General features: G+C 42.0%; 1 protein-coding gene across 3 annotated transcripts in view; it reads right to left on the bottom strand.

Annotated features, from left to right (window-relative positions):
• The window catches only part of SLCO2A1 (solute carrier organic anion transporter family member 2A1), an 887,587-nt gene that overhangs the window by 723,057 nt on the left and 147,669 nt on the right, over nt 1-16,861 (bottom strand). For all 3 annotated transcript variants that reach the window (XM_033958445.1, XM_033958444.1, XM_033958443.1), the window contains one exon: nt 4,800-4,962. In XM_033958445.1, coding sequence (XP_033814336.1) covers nt 4,800-4,962 — 163 coding nt within the window. The remainder of the gene's footprint in view (nt 1-4,799; nt 4,963-16,861) is intronic.

The raw sequence follows: 16,861 nt of genomic DNA, 5'->3' as shown, positions 1-16,861 counted from the left end.
GATGAGGTTCAATGTGGATAAGTGTAAAGTGATGTTATGTCCTTAACAAAAATCTCATGCACAAATACAGGATGTCAAGGGCAGTACTTGGAGAGACCTCCCAGGAAAGAGACTTGGGAGTTCTGATCGACAAGTCAATGAAGCTGTCCGCGCAATGTGCGGCAGCAGCAAAAAGGGCAAATAGAATGCTAGGAATGATAAAGAAGGGGATCACGAACAGATCGGAAGCTATCATGGCACTGTACCGGGCCATGATGCACCCTCACCTGGAGTACTGCGTACATGAAGAAGTCCAGCACTGGTAATTGTACATGGTACTACTCAAAAGTATCCAGAGAAGAACGACTAAGATGGCTGGAGCTGGAGGAGTTGCTGTACAGCGAAAGATTAGAAAAACTGGGCCTCTTCTCCCTCGAACAAACGAGATTGAGAGGGGACATGATCGAAACATTCAAGGTACTGAAGGGAATAGACTTAGTAGATAAGGACAGGTTGTTCACCCTCTCCAAGGTAGGGAAAACGAGAGGGCACTCTCTAAAGTTGAAAGGGGATAGATTCCGTACGAACATAAGAAAGTTCTTCTTCACCCAGAGAGTGGTAGAAAACTGGAATGCTCTTCCAGAGTCTGTCATAGGGAAAAACACCCTCCAGGGATTCAAGACAAAGTTAGACAAGTTCCTGCTGAACCGAAATGTACGCAGGTATGGCGCTGGTCTTTGAGGGCTACTTCGTGAGCGGACTGTTGGGCACAATGGACCACTGGTTTGACCCAGCAGCAGAAATTCTTATGTTCTTAATTTTGTTAAGTTTCAAGTTTATTAAAAATTTGTTATCCTGCCTTTTTAAATTACAGAGCGGCTTTACAATAAATAAAAACAGAAAGCAGGGTAGTAGAGGCACATAAAAAATTAGTAACTAAAGTTATTGGCCATTAAAGACATAGAGTCTCACAAATCAAACTCACACGAAAGGAAAAAGGGTAGAACTATAATTAACAGAAAAGTAAGAACAATTAGGGAAAAAAACGGAAGGAAAATTTAACCTGATTTTGCTATCATTGCCACAGAAACTGTGCTAAAAATCCATTTAAATGTCCTTAAAAGGAGTCATACTGCAAATGCATCATTAAAAAGATTTGTTTTTAAGCTGGTTAACAGCTAATAGTAGTAAAAAAACCAAATATAAACAAATTCAATGAAACTTAATAGGATTATCATGAAACAGTTTAAAAAATATACTTATAACAGCACTAAAATTCAAATAAGAGAGATAATACAATGTCAGCCATAATACTTATGAAACAACTAATGAGTGCACATCAAAGCATTCAAAATAACATAGATATGACCAGGGCCATAAAGGGTAGGCCCAGTAGGCATGTGCCTCGGGCCCAAAAATATCAGGGGGGCCCCAGGGCCGGCGTTAGGGGGAAGCAAACAGGACAGGAAGCCCCTGTCTGCCTGGTGAGGTCAGCTTCGCTCCCTTCCATTCCCTCACTGCCTTCTTGCCCACCACTCACAAGCGAACTGAACCCAGGCCACAGGGTTCTAATAGTGCACCCCTCTCCCCCACCTGGGTTCAGTTCGCTTTAACACAGCGTGCGCTGGTATCCCTTCTTGTTATGTCATGAGGGGGAGGGAGGAGAAGGGAAGCTGGCGTACGTAGTGTTAGAGCGAACTAAACCCAGGTGGGGAGGCTCTAACATTGCATGCGCCAGCTTCCCTTCTCCTCCCTCCCCCTAACTTCCTGTTTCAGATGAGAAGGGAAGCTGGCGCACGCAGTGTTAGAGCCCCGTGGCCTGGGTTCAGTTCGCTTGTGGGAGAGAGAGGGAAGGGGGGTGAAATGCTGCTGCACCCAATTAGGGAGAGAGAGGGAAGGAGGAAGAAGGAAGACCAAGGAAGGGAGAGGAGAAGCTGAGCTCAATGATCTTATTCAGCAGAACTTCTTGCTTTAAGGCTTAAGCAAAAGCACTTGCAAAAGATGCTAATATAACTCACTACAGAAAAAGAAATCATAATTTAACAACATTCTTCATTGTAAATGGCTCATTGTGCTTTTATCATGACATCAACGGGCTCTTCAACAGTTTGTCACAAGTGCATTGTCCAGATGAAGAGCCCAGAATGGGTTACAAGTTTACATACACAGTAGAAGGTCTAGCAACAATATTACGACTTCATTTAGACAGACCAACTAATCAAAAGGATGAAGAACAGTAGTAGATATTCCTAGGTACATGTTTTGGGTACTGGGCACAGTAACATGGCAACAAGGATACAAATTCACATATAAGATATTCAGAACAGCAGATTAAAGGGAAGAACAGCAGCAGAGGGATAATTCTTATGAACTGTATGGAGAAGAGAATACAAAATTTGGGGGCTAAGCACAGTAGCATGGCAACCAATAAGCCTTATATGTAAAGCAGCTAGAATTACAATACATTTGAAGTAAAGGACAATCAGAAGCAATCCGTTATAAAAGAAGAGGGGTGTCAAGACCATGGGAGGGAGGGCAAGGAAAGGAGATACCAGACCATGGAGGGGGAGGGAAGGGAAGGAGACAGATGCCAGACCAGGGGCAAGGAAGGAAGGAGGGAGAGAAAATGCCAGATAATGAAGGGGGAGGGACAGGTACAAGGAGAGCAGGAAGATGCCAGGGCATGGGGGAGGGAATGGAAAGTAAGGAGACAGATGCCAGACCAGAGGGAAAGGAAGGAGAGGAAATGCCAGAGCATGAAGGGGGAGGGAGAGATAGGAGAGAGATGCCAGGCCATGGGTTTGGGTGGGAAGGAAAGGAGAAGAGAGAGATGCCAGAGCATAGGGAAAGGGGTGGAGACAAAAAAAGGAGAGGGGGTGAAGCTGAAATGACTCATGTACAAAGGAGAGTAGGGGCACAGGACAGACAGTTTACTGAAGGAACATAGAAAGAGGGAAGATGCCATATGGAAAAGAGAGAGGGCAGACACTGGATGGAAAGGGCAGAGCATGCAGTGAACGGAAGGGGTGAGAGAGAGGGTGAACAGTAGATGGAAGGGGTAGAGAGAGGGGGAAAGACACTGAATGGAAGTGTGGAGGAAGGGGGAACAGACATTGAATGGAAGGGGGGTGAGAGAGGGGAGCAGACCCTGGAAGGAAGTGGGGAGGAGAAAGAAAAAAGGGCACATGCTGGATTAGGGGAAGAGGATAGAGTTAGATACTGGAAGGGGTGAGGGAATTTCAAAAGAAAAACCTTTAAAAATGTTCTATGCTATATCTAAAAACAGCCCCACATTCCCAAAAAAGTATGTGCATTTTAGATATAGCACTAATGTGACTTACATTTATCACCATTTTCAAATGATCTGCATGCATGATTAACTACATAATGATACTGAAATACAATGGGCCCAATAGTCAGACCAAGAGAGACAACCTAGCTATCTCCCGTGATTGGCAGAGAACCCAGAAATTCATTGCTGGGCTGTATCTGGTAATTGGAATTAAATTTCCAGGGTTTTTTTGAGGAGCCAGTAAAAACATAGCTGGTTAAGCTGATATTCATTGGCTGGCCACAGTAGCCTAGTAAGGGGAGGCAGTCCGCCCCAGCCGCAGTCTTTGTAAGGAGTGCAGGCACTCATCCTCCTCTCCACCCATCCCTGCTCCTTCCCGACCACCACCACCTCCACCTCCACCTCGCGCGTGCACCCCTTTCCTCATACCTCTTTACTTTTCCCTGTGCGAGCAGCATTACGAACTTGCTGCCCACGTCGGTGTTGCCTCTCTCTGATGTCACTTCCAGGCCCCCGCCTAGGAAGTGGCATAGAGGGATAGCCGACACAATGCGGGCAGCAGGTTCATGATGTTGCTCACACCTGGAAAATTAAAAAGGTATGGGGGAAGGGGATATGTACGCAGCCGGGGGGGGGGGGGGGTGCCACTTATCCTCACTACGCCACTGGTTAGCCAGCTAAGTTATACCAGCCCAAGATAGACTGTTATTTATGTGGTTATATCTGGCCACTCAACTTAGCTGGTCAGCCGGTGACTGGGCTAGCTGCTAAGTGCTAATGTTTAGTGGCCATCTTACACTGAATATTAGTGCATAGCTGGTTAAGTTCTACTTAACTGTCCAGGAATCATTACTTGCTGGTTAAATAGCACTGAATATCAGGTGGAATGTATTCAGGTGCTCTGTTTTAAAGTAAATTTCAAGTTTAATAAAATTTGATAAAATCACTTATCTTGGTTTGCTAAGCGAGTTACAATCCAATAATTGGTACAGTTAAAAACAAAAATTAGACACTACAGATAACAAAAGGACATAACTGACTGGTACAAAAGGGTGATAAAGGGAGAAATACAATCTTATTGAGAAAAGAAACAAATAAAGCAAATACAACAGGAATGGGGAGAAGTATAGGAGGCCATTCCTTATTTACCAGTTCCTTTTGTTAGATTGCTAGCCAGTTACTAATAGCTGTAGCAATGCCTAAATATATCCATAAGAAAAATAATATACGATTCATACTGTCCTGGAATCAGGTACAGAAACTTTTAGAAAGACTGATAAACCAAGACTGTGAAGCCCTTATATATGTACTTCTGATTAATGTGGTACATTAGATATAATGTGAGCCCATCAGGATAGTTAGGGAAAAATGCTTGAGTACCTGAATGTAAATCATATATTCTATAAGTGGTATATAAATACTATAAATATAGTTTCAGAATGTGAGTGCCTCCTTAAAGAGTCACTTCCTAGTTATGATGGGGACCAGAAAAGATATCTCAAAAGATTAATTCCAGGAAGACACTTACTGCTGTTAAGCATGGTATACTGATACATATCTGAGAGGAAATGAGGAAGGGTCAGGAGGAAAGCCCCCAGAGCCAGCAGCAGGCCACCAATACCAATAATACGTGGCCGGTGAACTCGACTACCAAAATAGCTGACGAAGATGATGAGGACAGCATTGCTGATCTAGGAGAAAAATAAAAATGTCATATAGCAACACATAGTAAAAGAGAGAAATACAGAAGCATTAAACAGAAGAGAAAGTTGTACAATGGTAACATGACTGCTCTCTCAGTCATTGCCTCTAACATTTTTAGATAGTGAAATAGAGCTGGGGTGGACAGGAAAATGACTCCATAAAAACACGCACACCCCTCACCTACTCACTAGTAATACTTAATTTTAGAAAGCAGAAAAAACTAACTATAAACAGTGCAGGTGATATTACTTACAAGGTAGCAGGTGTTTGAGGATAGCAGACATATTCTCACATTTATATGATGTCATCTGATGAAGCCCTCAGCAGAGACATTCTCTAAAGTTCTTTCTTGAAGCATTTGGGACAGTTGGTCATGCATGCAAGCACCTTCCCACCCCACTGCAATGGTCCAATATAGTTTAATATACTAGCTGATCAGATACAACTCCTAAGGAACTTAAGAATATATGTCCTGCTGTTCTCGGAGAACACCTGCTATAGGCCAGTCTCTGGTTTCTGCATTGCTCTCAACTTTTTTCCAGCATCCATTTGACATTTCTTCTCTCTTCATGTCCACCATCTATCTTCCGTCTGTGTCCTTGTCTTTATCCTTCTATGTATCCAGTATCTCACCTCTGTGTCTTTGCTCTTATCCTCCCTCCATGTCCAGCAACTTGTTTTTGTGACTCTGCTCTTGTCCAGAATCTTACCCATTCCTTCCCTTATGACCAGCATCTCATCTGTATTCTGCCCCTCCCCATGTTCAGAATCTCCTCCCTTTCTTTCCTTCATGTTCAGAATGCCCTGACCCTGTGTCTACAACATCCCTCCATTGCTTTATTTATCCAGCATCCCCTATGATCAGTCATTCCTATATCCCAAATCTTTCACCATTCCTTCACTCATAACCAGCATGCTCTCTCAATGCCCTGTTCCTCCATGTCAAGCATTCATTCCCCCCATTCCCCCTCATGTCCAGCATGACCTCCTCTATTTCTCTTGTCTCTGTGTCCTTAATCTCACTTTTTGTCCCCTGCAGCAGCTCCCTCCCCTGCAGTCCCCATAGGATCAACCCAAAAAAGCAGCCAGGACCATTCTTCCTGTCCACCAGAGTAGCTCCCTCCCTGCAGCCCCCACAGGATCACCCAAAGATTCAACCAGGACCTAATCCTCAAAAAGTAGCGTGAGGCCTCCCATCTGTGATGGACTGCCAGATGAGAGATATGAAGTAGCTAAAAAGGAGCTTTCCAACCTGGGTGAGGACAATGTTGAGATCCCATGACAATGTAAGGGGCATGATGAGAGGCTTAAGTACCAGCAAACCCCTCAGGAACCAAACTAAAGGCTAAGAAGAGATCTTTTACATGGCGATGATAATTATCAATTGCACTGAGACAAACCCTGACAGAATTAGTCTTAAGGCCTCTCAGAGAGGTGTAGAAGATAGTCAAGCAGTTTTATGCTGGAAAAAGGAATCTACAACCCTGCCCTCACACTAAATGGCAAGCCTCCTCCACTTGAAATTATAGGAACCTTTCCTAGAAACAAGCAAAATGCAGGAGACATTACAGTGTTCTCCCCAGAAAATTTTTCCAGCTGGGTGGCATGAAAAAGTAACCGGGTGGGGTGGGACAGGGAGATTTGGTGGTGGGGAAAATTAAATGTGCACTATTTTTATTAGTTAATTATTATTAATTATTTTCCCATTCTCAGGTATTGTTGGCTGTTTTCTTTTAGCCTCTTCAACACAATTTAGGGGAAGCATAAAAAGGTGGTTACAGCACAAGTAGTGAATTATGTGCTGACAAAGCAGCATTATCAATAATGTTGCTTTGTTCAGCATGTTATTCAGTGTGGAGAGGTCCGGGAGGCAGGAGGGAGGTGTGGGTAGGTCAGTCGGCCCTAAAATTTGCAATTTTTTCCATATTGGCGGGCAGGCTCTAACTCCAGCAAATATTGAGGGAGAAGTGTACTATGGGATGTAGCTTGTCCAGATGATTTGCTGCTCTTTAGCTTGTCAAATTGCTTTATTACATCTTCCAGATTTTCAGAGATTTGTTTCGGTTCCTATGACTCATCACTTAATGCAACAGGCTGAAAAGCTTTACCCAGGGAGATAGGAGATTCTTTTTTCCAACTCTACACTCCACTTCTTATATCTTCTTTGCACATCCACCTCAAATACCCTCACCTTTCCCACAGCACTCTCCTAAACACCCTCCTTAGACATAACCCATCTACCAACTCACATCCTGCTGCATACCTGTACACACTAGCACCTTTTTTGTCCTTAACAAATACCTAGCCCGGGGGTCGGCAACCCGCGGCTCCAGAGCCGCATGCGGCTCTTTTTCACCTTTGCCGCGGCTCCGGTAGTGTGTCACGCGGGCCAGAGTCTTTCAGTGGCTGCGGCGCGCTCCTGAAGAATGGGATGCGCAGAGGATGACGTGTGATAGAGGTCTGCATGGGAACGGGGATCGCGGGAATCCCGCTGGTTCCCCCCCCTGGCCCACGGGACTCCCACGGGGATGAAAACAGCCTACCTAAATTCTGGCGATGCAGGCATGCAGCTTACAAGTCTGGCATCGCGGCAGGAAATAGCCATGCTGAGCAGTGAGCTCAGCACGTACACAGATGAAAGCCTTGCTTGCTGATTGGTCCGGCGGCCAACAATCTGCAGTTGTTTCAACTGGACCTAAACAAGCCATACAAGCTAGACATGAACATAAAAATTAAAATAATGGTTTTGCAGCTCCAAATTTTTTTTTCTTTTCGAAAACGGGTCCAAGTGGCTCTTTATGTCTTAAAGGTTGCAGACCCCTGACCTAGCCCATCTCTAAAAACTCCACTATACTGCTGCCCCAGAAACCCAATGTATAAATAAGAACAGCCATATTAGGTCAAACCAATGGCCCATCTAGCCCAGTATACTTTTTCCAACAGTGGCCAATCCAGGTCACAAGTACCTGGTAGAAACCCAAATAGCAGCAACATTCTATGCTACTGAGCCAAGGGTAAGCAGTGGCTTCCCCCAGGTCTGTCTCTATAGCAGACTATGGACCTATCCTCCAGGAACTTGTCCAAACCTTTTCTAAACCCATCTACGTTAACTGCTGTTAACACATCCTCTGACAATAAATTCCAGAGCTTAATTATTCTTTGAGTGAAAAACATATTTCCTCTTATTTGTTTTAAAAGTATTTCCATCCATGCCTCCTCCTCTCCCTGTGGGCCTAGTATACAGGGTCCCTCCCCTCCCTGTGGGCCTAGCATCCATGTCCCTTCCTCTCCCCCCCCACCACCTGCAGTCTAGCATCCATGTCCCCACCACTTCTCCATGTAGGTCTGGCCTCTCTCCTATCACCCCCCCCCCATGAGAGCTGACATACCAGCGGGCCTCCCAAGGCAGCAGTAACAGAAGTGGCCAGCTGGCAGAGGCAGTGCTGTGAAGTGGCTGCTTGTGGCTACCCGGGCCTTCCTTCTGCCACTTAACCCATCTACAAGAAGTGAGGCAGCAGAAGGCCCTGGTGGAGCTAGTTGCAAACAGCCTGGTCATAGCACTGCCTCTGCCAGCTGACCACCACCACTGCTGCTTCTTTAGGAGGCTCACAGGTATGTCGGCTCTCATGGAAGAGGGTGGGTTTCAGTCATTTAGTTGAAGAGTTGGTCAGGGCAGAACAGAAGGTCTGTGCAGAATTCTATGCAAATGGGGAATTCTGTGCAAATTCTGCACTGTACAGTTGTACAGAAATTCCACTAGGAGTATTCTTTGAACCTTTTCTAATTACGCTTTATCTTTATTGAGATAGGACAACCAGGACCAAAACGCAATACTCAAGTTGAGGTCACATCATACAGCAGTACAGAGACCTTATAATATTTTCTGTCTTATTTGCCATCCCTTTCCTTAGTAGTACATAGCATCCTTTTCAATCCCTTAGTAGTACATAGCATCCCAGCTGCCCCATTTCACAAACTAACCCACATAAATTATCCTAAATACACTCTACACATACACATGCTCCTGCTCCAGATTCCCATATCCAAGTTCCATACATATTCTCACAACCTTTCGCTCTCTAAAGCATTGAAAACAGGACAGTCTTCACTCTATAACAAGCAATATGGCACTATAAGGGCCCTGTCAGCATAGCTATCGCTAGCATTCAGCATTTTCAGTTGGCATTACTTATGTCAGCGAAGGCCTATGGGAAATTATATCAATCTGACTCTGGCATGTGAATGCAGATAGACCCTGAGGGCAGGGAGACTGTTTTAAGTAGCCCTGATTTATATGTTTTAAATAGCCCTGATTGAATCATGATTAGCTAAAAGGTGTTAATGTCTGATTAAGAGGGTGCTTAGGACAATGGGTCCAGGTGCACAGATCAAGAAGATAGGCTGCTTGAATGGGACAAAGAAGCCAGAGACTAATCCCATCTACCGTGCCTGCAAGTATCACACCCTCCTTATCAATTAAATTAACCATTGTTTCAAACAGTTTACAAATTCTAAACAGAAAGATACTGGGACATACAATAGTTTCTATACACAGAATAAGATTCCAAGCTATAAAAGCCTCCTCTCTGCAACACACAAAAATCTATCAAGCTATCTATCTATCTCTTGGCACTCTGGTCCTCTCTTGTTTCTCTTGAGCTCTCTCTTTCTCTCTGTCTATCCTTCTCTTTATCTATGGAACACGAAGTATCACCCCATCCCCCTTTTCTCTCTCTCTGCCTTTCCCTGGAACTTCACGCTTCCTTCTGGACTCTGTAAGGCAGGGAAACTGCTTTGCTCTCTACTTAATTGTAATGCTTAATTGTTGTAATGCCTATGAATACTACTTTTCTGTAAGCCTATTTCTATAATATATTCTTTATGCAATCACCTCTGGCTGTGCCTCTTTGATTCTACTTCCTGGTGAATCATCTGTGAGGGAACTGATCCTGGGACCTGACGTTTGTAAGGGAGCCTCTCAAGTGACCCCACCAACCATACATTGTGGGGGCCACTAACAAACCTGACATTTTGTGGGCTTGTCTAGGTCCTTCCTGATGATTTCATTTGGGTAAGTAGAATTCAATTTTTTTTTAATGTATAGACAGAGTGAGATAGAAATCAAAAGACCTTGGAAAACCCTTAGGTTGATTGTACTTTGGACTGGATGACACACTGTTGAAAAGTTCCAGTAATATTGTGGGGGTTTATACTTGGTGAGATTTTATTTATCAATAGACTTTGTATTTTTGATTGATAGACAGAGTGAGATAGAAATCAAAAGTCCTTCTGGAACCCTTCAATTGTTTTAGACTGGATGACACACTTGTGAAAAGTTTCAGTAATATTTTGGGTTTTATATTTGGCGAGATTTTACTATCAAAAGTCTTTGTAGTGTTACCTGTGCCAGTTTGCATTGTATGATTTGCTATTATAAGCTTGCTAGGGTGTTGCATGTAAGAATATTTGAGCTGCTCTGAAGAAAAGCAGGGTTCAAAGTGAAAACAGTCACTCAATTAAGACACGCCACATCTGTACTAATAACTTTTACTTTTTTACTTTGTGCTTTTAATTCTATTTCTTGTCAGTCTCTGCCCTGTTGAAAGGCCCAGTGCACCTTGGACTGGAACTGGCAGCTGACACCTCTGCTCGTCTAACAGACTTCTTATATTTTTTCCTGCTAAACTTCTATCTGTAAATTTCAGGTAGTAACCAGTGTGAGCAAGTGTGGGCATAAGTGTATTATTTATGCCAATGACTCTTGCCTAACATGCTTTACCTCGATTTTCTACCTATTAACTAAAGTCTTCCTCCTTCATCAGTGGGAGCATTTCAATCTCAAAGGCTACACACAGACAGGGACATTTAGAAGGCCATATAAATATATGAGCAAGGCCCACGAACCAAGGCAGACTTCTGCAGCCTCAAATATGAACCCTTTTGATTTTCAAGAACTCACAGATATTGTACACAAATATTTTGACAAGAAAGGGGGTCCATATGAGGGTAATTTTCCAGAACACACATGGCACGATATTCAGAAACAAATGGTTTCTCATTCTCAGGAGTTTAGAAAGAAAACAAATAAAAGAAAATGCCTTTTCATTCAAGGAATATTAAGGGGAGTTATTAGCCTAAGACAAGAAAACACTGATTTGAACACCCAGTGCCAAACTCAATAGGATTACTAAGTGCACTATCTTATGACTATGAACTGAAAGAACACACTCACCATGAGATTGAAAAAATGGTTCACTCAACAATACGTTTCTTCTTAAATGTCTCGAACCAAGCAAACACAGTACAGACGCTATTTAAAGCTAATACAGTGCCGGTGAGACTGTTATGTCAGAACGTAAAACGTAACTGTCCCGACCTACTGAGTGATATTGCATCATCATATTACGTGATTTAAATGCTAAAGAAACAAATACTACACTCGCTCACCACCATGAAGTGCAACTGAAAAGTAAAATAAAATTACATAAAGTACCACATGCTACATAATGGGAACCATACATAAAGAGAGCTTAAACCCGAACAGAAAAACTGTCAGAAATATTCGTGTGAGAATCGGGGAACATGTGAGCAGGATAGTAAAAGAAGTTTTAGAAGCTCCTCTCACACCACATTGGCTTAAGGCAAAACATCCTGTGTCCTCCCTGCGTTTTTCAATCCTGGATGTTCCTACGCTCCCTAGGGGAGGTGATATGAAAGCCAAATTGTATGCCTTAGAGCAAAAATGGATTTACGCTTTAGGCACTCTGTCCCCCCAGGGGTTAAACAGCGAGGTCGAGTGGAGAGCCTTTCTGTGATTACCTATAATTTCAAACGCGCTTGCCTGCACAGTTTTTCTGTTCGGGTTTAAGCTCTCTTTATGTATGGTTCCCATTATGTAGCATGTGGTACTTTATGTAATTTTATTTTACTTTTCAGTTGCACTTCATGGTGGTAAGCGAGTGTAGTATTTGTTTCTTTAGCATTTAAATCACGTAATATGATGATGCAATATCACTCAGCAGGTCTGGACAGTTACGTTTTACGTTCTGACGTAACAGTCTCACCGGCACTGTATTAGCTTTAAATAGCATCTGTACTGTGTTTGCTTGGTTCGAGACATTTAAGAAGAAACGTATTGTTGAGTGAACCATTTTTTCAATCTCATGGCGAGTGTGTTCTTTCAGTTCATAGTCATAAGATAGTGCACTTAGTAATCCTATTGAGTTTTTATTATTCATATTTAACTAAATTTAAAGAGTGGATGTTTACTGTATTATTTCTTGCTTTCAGTGACTTCACCTCCAGCTTTAAATCTAGCTGTATTGTCGGTTCCCTGACGCAGCAACGAAACGTGGCACGTCGGAACCAGTCACTATTCAAGTTAAGTTATATTTTACAAATACAAAACTTACGGAAGCATTTACAGTGTTAGCATAGCTGTTAAGGCTAGCACTTTATTTATTGAAAATCTCACAAAAAATCTTTTTTGAACACTGCAATGATTGGCTGGTGAGGCGGAGTAATCAGCCTTCATGTCTCTGAGCAGAGTTCCAAGTGCAAAACAAGTTTTTTGAATGCACAAAGTATATTGTTTGATGATTCAGTAGTGACTTTATTTTGTTTCATTGACCTCTTTAGTCACTCTATAATACCAACGGTTTGAATTGGTCACCCCTGTATATCTTTTGTGACTTAGTCTGCAACTTCCTTTAAGGGGTTTGGTTTTTGTTATGGCATCTACTGGTTGGGACATTACCATGTCTTATAGTGAGCAGCAAGCTATGGACTTATTAGCTGAATTTCATTTATTTAGTGCAACTGAACAAAGCACTTCCCTCAGAACCAGTATCAATTAGAAATGTAGCCAACCCACTATCATATGCAACCAAATTAAACACAGGTTGGAATGTTTATACTCAAAAAGAACTTTTCTGAAATACCTCAGCCCCACCACTCCACCGCTATAATAGTTTTTTAAGCGGGAGATTTATGTGGTGCCTCATCATTGGTAGATCATTTTAAAGCGCCATGAGCATATAATTTTTTTTACTTTTTCTATTCAAAAAATTTTTTTGTTAATTTTTGTTAGTTTTTGTATTAATTTCACAATAAATAGATAAATAAATAAGCAGATGTAAAAGTAGAATTTGTATACTTAGCTTCTACACACAGCTCAACCAGGGAGTAAGACCCGACATGTTTCGCACCCACCGGTGCTGTCTCAAGGGTCTCCCTAGGTGGCCGTAGTCATCCGACTCACAAGATTGACTACGGCCACCTAGGGAGACCCTTGAGACAGCACCGGAGGGTGCGAAACATGTCGGGTCTTACTCCCTGGTTGAGCTGTGTGTAGAAGCTAAGTATACAAATTCTACTTTTACATCTGCTTATTTATTTATCTATTTATTGTGAAATTAATACAAAAACTAACAAAAATTAACAAAAAAATTTTTTGAATAGAAAAAGTAAAAAAATTTATATGCTCATGGCGCTTTAAAATGATCTACCAATGATGAGGCACCACATAAATCTCCCGCTTAAAAAACTATTATAGCGGTGGAGTGGTGGGGCTGAGGTATTTCAGAAAAGTTCTTTTTGAGTATAAACATTCCAACCTGTGTTTAATTTGGTTGCATACTGAACAAAGCACAGCATTTTCAGATTGGGACCAAACTGAATCCACTCATAAAAGGATCATAAGAGCAGAATTACATGCAGCCACCTTAGCTGAATATTGCAGAGTCAAGCGTATACCCAGGGGCTTAAGAATGCGCACTGAACCACGACTTTTTCTGGACAATAGTAATTTTTTGCAGAAATGGAATGCCATCTTGAACAAATGTTCATATGATCTGATGCTTCTGATTATTGAAACCACGAAGGTGGAAATAGATCAATACAAAATTGACTTTCAATCCTATACTGATTTTTTGAAGACCACTGTACAACCTGATGTATATGATACACAGCTCCAGGATTTGCAGAAGAAACTTGGAGAGTTCAGAGCAGATTTGAAAGTCTCAAAAATTAAGAAATTGCGATGTGACGAACTAGACTATCAGAGAGGCTTTGTGTACAGCTGGATGGATAAGTCCCGGCGAAGACCTATGAAGAGTCAGACATACGTGCAAACATCCAGTGACACATCAGAAGAAGACTCACAGGCAACATCTAAAAGTATTTCTTTAGCCACAAGTTCTACTGGAGCAATATCTAAGAAGCCTTTTTTATCCACAAACCCGAAAGCAGCCAACTCGAGATCGACAAGGCAAAAAAATCCTCGACAATAGCTGTCCAATCTAATGTGTTCAATTTATCAAGCAGACCCCTAGCAGTGTCTGAATTAGAATTTCTAAATAAAGGTTTATCCTATGTACCAACTGTAAAGTATAATTCTTTAGACACTCGTATAGGGCTATATAAATTCATGCGTAAACTCAAATTGAAACTTTTTTTGATAGTAAAAATGAGAAAAGTGTTGAACATGATAGTGAGGATGGGGGGGATGCCAAAAATTATTAACAACTCCAAGACTCAGGTCAAAGTGGTGCCCTCCTGGGACTGTTGACCCCCATATCAAAGTTTTTGAACAGTTAGTGGAACGTTACCTTGCCGCTTTAGAAATGCAACCTACCTTGGTAAGAGACAACCTAACACCAGCACAGAGGAAGGCATTATGTACTTTGACATCTGATAGTAGTATAATAATTCGACCTGCAGATAAAGGTGGGGGTATAGTGGTCATGGATGCCAGTGCATATACACGTGAAGCATGGAAACAGTTGTTAGATGTCACCTATTATCAACCTATTGATCATGACCCTATAGAAGAGCTACAAGAGGTAATCTCTTTTCTATTAGTACATGCCTTAGAGTCAGGGATCCTCACTGAGGGTGAATATAAATTTCTCAAATGTCAAAGTCCAATTACACCTGTTATATATTTTGTGCCAAAAGTTCACAAATCCTTGATGGACCCTCCGGGGCGCCCTATAGTAGCGGGCATTGGCTCTATTTTAGAACCATTATCAGAATTTTTGGACCTCCAGCTTAAAGATTAAGTCCCTTTAAGCGTCTCCTACGTTAAAGACACCGCCTCCATGATAAATGTGTTGAATACTTATCAAGACATACCTGATCATGCAATTTTAATCACTCTTGACATTGCTGCTCTATATACAAACATTCCGCAAGAGGCAGCTGTTCTGGTCATACAACATCTGGCTCGTCAGGGACTTTCTTCAAAGCGCATTGATTTTCTAGTTACCATTGCTCGTATAGCATTGAGTAAAAATTATTTTGAGTTCGATGGACACTTCTTTTTTCAAATTTGTGGCACTGCAATGGGAGCTAAGATGGCCCCCACAATTGCATGCCTCTATGTGGCAGCATTTGAAGATGAATATCTATACCCTTCACAGTTTTTTTCCAAGTTCCTTTTGTGGAAAAGATATATAGACGATGTTTTTGCTGTCTGGCAAGGCACAGAAATTGAACTAAAAATTTTTTTAGTGTGGTTGAATCAACAAGACCCCACTTTGCAATTTACTGCCCAATCTAACATTCAGTCTTTGCCTTTTCTAGACATTAATATTTCCATCGTAAATGGGAAATTTAACACTTCTATCTATAGGAAACCAACAGACTGTAATAACCTTCTTAGATATGAAAGCTATCATCCAAGACATCTACGCAAAAATATCCCCATGGGTCAGTTTTTAAGATTAAGAAGGTTATGCTCATCTAGAGATGAATTTGAGCATAAAGCCGAAGACATGAAGGAGCGGTTCAGAGAAAGGGGGTATCCTGCCTCTGTTATCAAGAAAGCTTATAAAAGAGCATACTGGTCAAACAGAGAAGTGTTGCTGTCCCCAGCTGCTAAGTCTAATGAAGCTGAGACAGTGTGTGTTCTTCCATATTCCCAGCATGCATTTCAGATTAAGCACATCATACAACAACATTGGAGCATTCTACAATATCATGAATGCTTTGATACTCTTCCGAGATTTGCTTACTCACGGGGATGGAATCTAAAACAACATCTTACTAAAGCTCTTTTCCGCTCTGAGGTAGTCAGCCAGAGTGAGAGAGGAGTTCACTCACCATGCTCTACATGCTCCATGTGTCAGTACAGTGTTAAGTTAGACGATTTACAACTTCCTGAATGGGTGATCAAGCGAAAATCTTTAAAGTCCACCAATTGTAACACAAGACGTGTAGTATATGTCATCCAATGCCCCTGTCAGATGTTGTATGTAGGGCACACTGTCAGAAATATTCGTGTGAGAATCGGGGAACATGTGAGCAGGATAGTAAAAGAAGTTTTAGAAGCTCCTCTCACACCACATTGGCTTAAGGCAAAACATCCTGTGTCCTCCCTGCGTTTTTCAATCCTGGATGTTCCTACGCTCCCTAGGGGAGGTGATATGAAAGCCAAATTGTATGACTTAGAGCAAAAATGGATTTACACTTTAGGCACTCTGTCCCCCCAGGGGTTAAACAGCGAGGTCGAGTGGAGAGCCTTTCTGTGATTACCTATAATTTCAAACGCGCTTGCCCGCACAGTTTTTCTGTTCGGGTTTAAGCTCTCTTTATGTATGGTTCCCATTATGTAGCATGTGGTACTTTATGTAATTTTATTTTACTTTTCAGTTGCACTTCATGGTGGTGAGCGAGTGTAGTATTTGTTTCTTTAGATAGAGGAACCAGTTCAAAAAATACTTTCCACTTTCAACGGTGCTCAGAATCCAAAGTGGGGGATCAACCCCTACCAGAACTCTTGTGGTATCTATCATTGCACCATGACTGCTGTGAAAAGTTGTTTTGAAACATTGAATAAAATAAGTGATACTTTGTAACTTGCACACTTTCAAATTGCTTATAATG

Source organism: Geotrypetes seraphini, chromosome 9, assembly GCF_902459505.1.
Source record: "Geotrypetes seraphini chromosome 9, aGeoSer1.1, whole genome shotgun sequence".
In the NCBI taxonomy this organism is placed as follows: Eukaryota; Metazoa; Chordata; class Amphibia; order Gymnophiona; family Dermophiidae; genus Geotrypetes; species Geotrypetes seraphini.
Note: the sequence above shows the minus strand (reverse complement) of the source record. Positions and strands in the feature narration are given on the sequence as shown.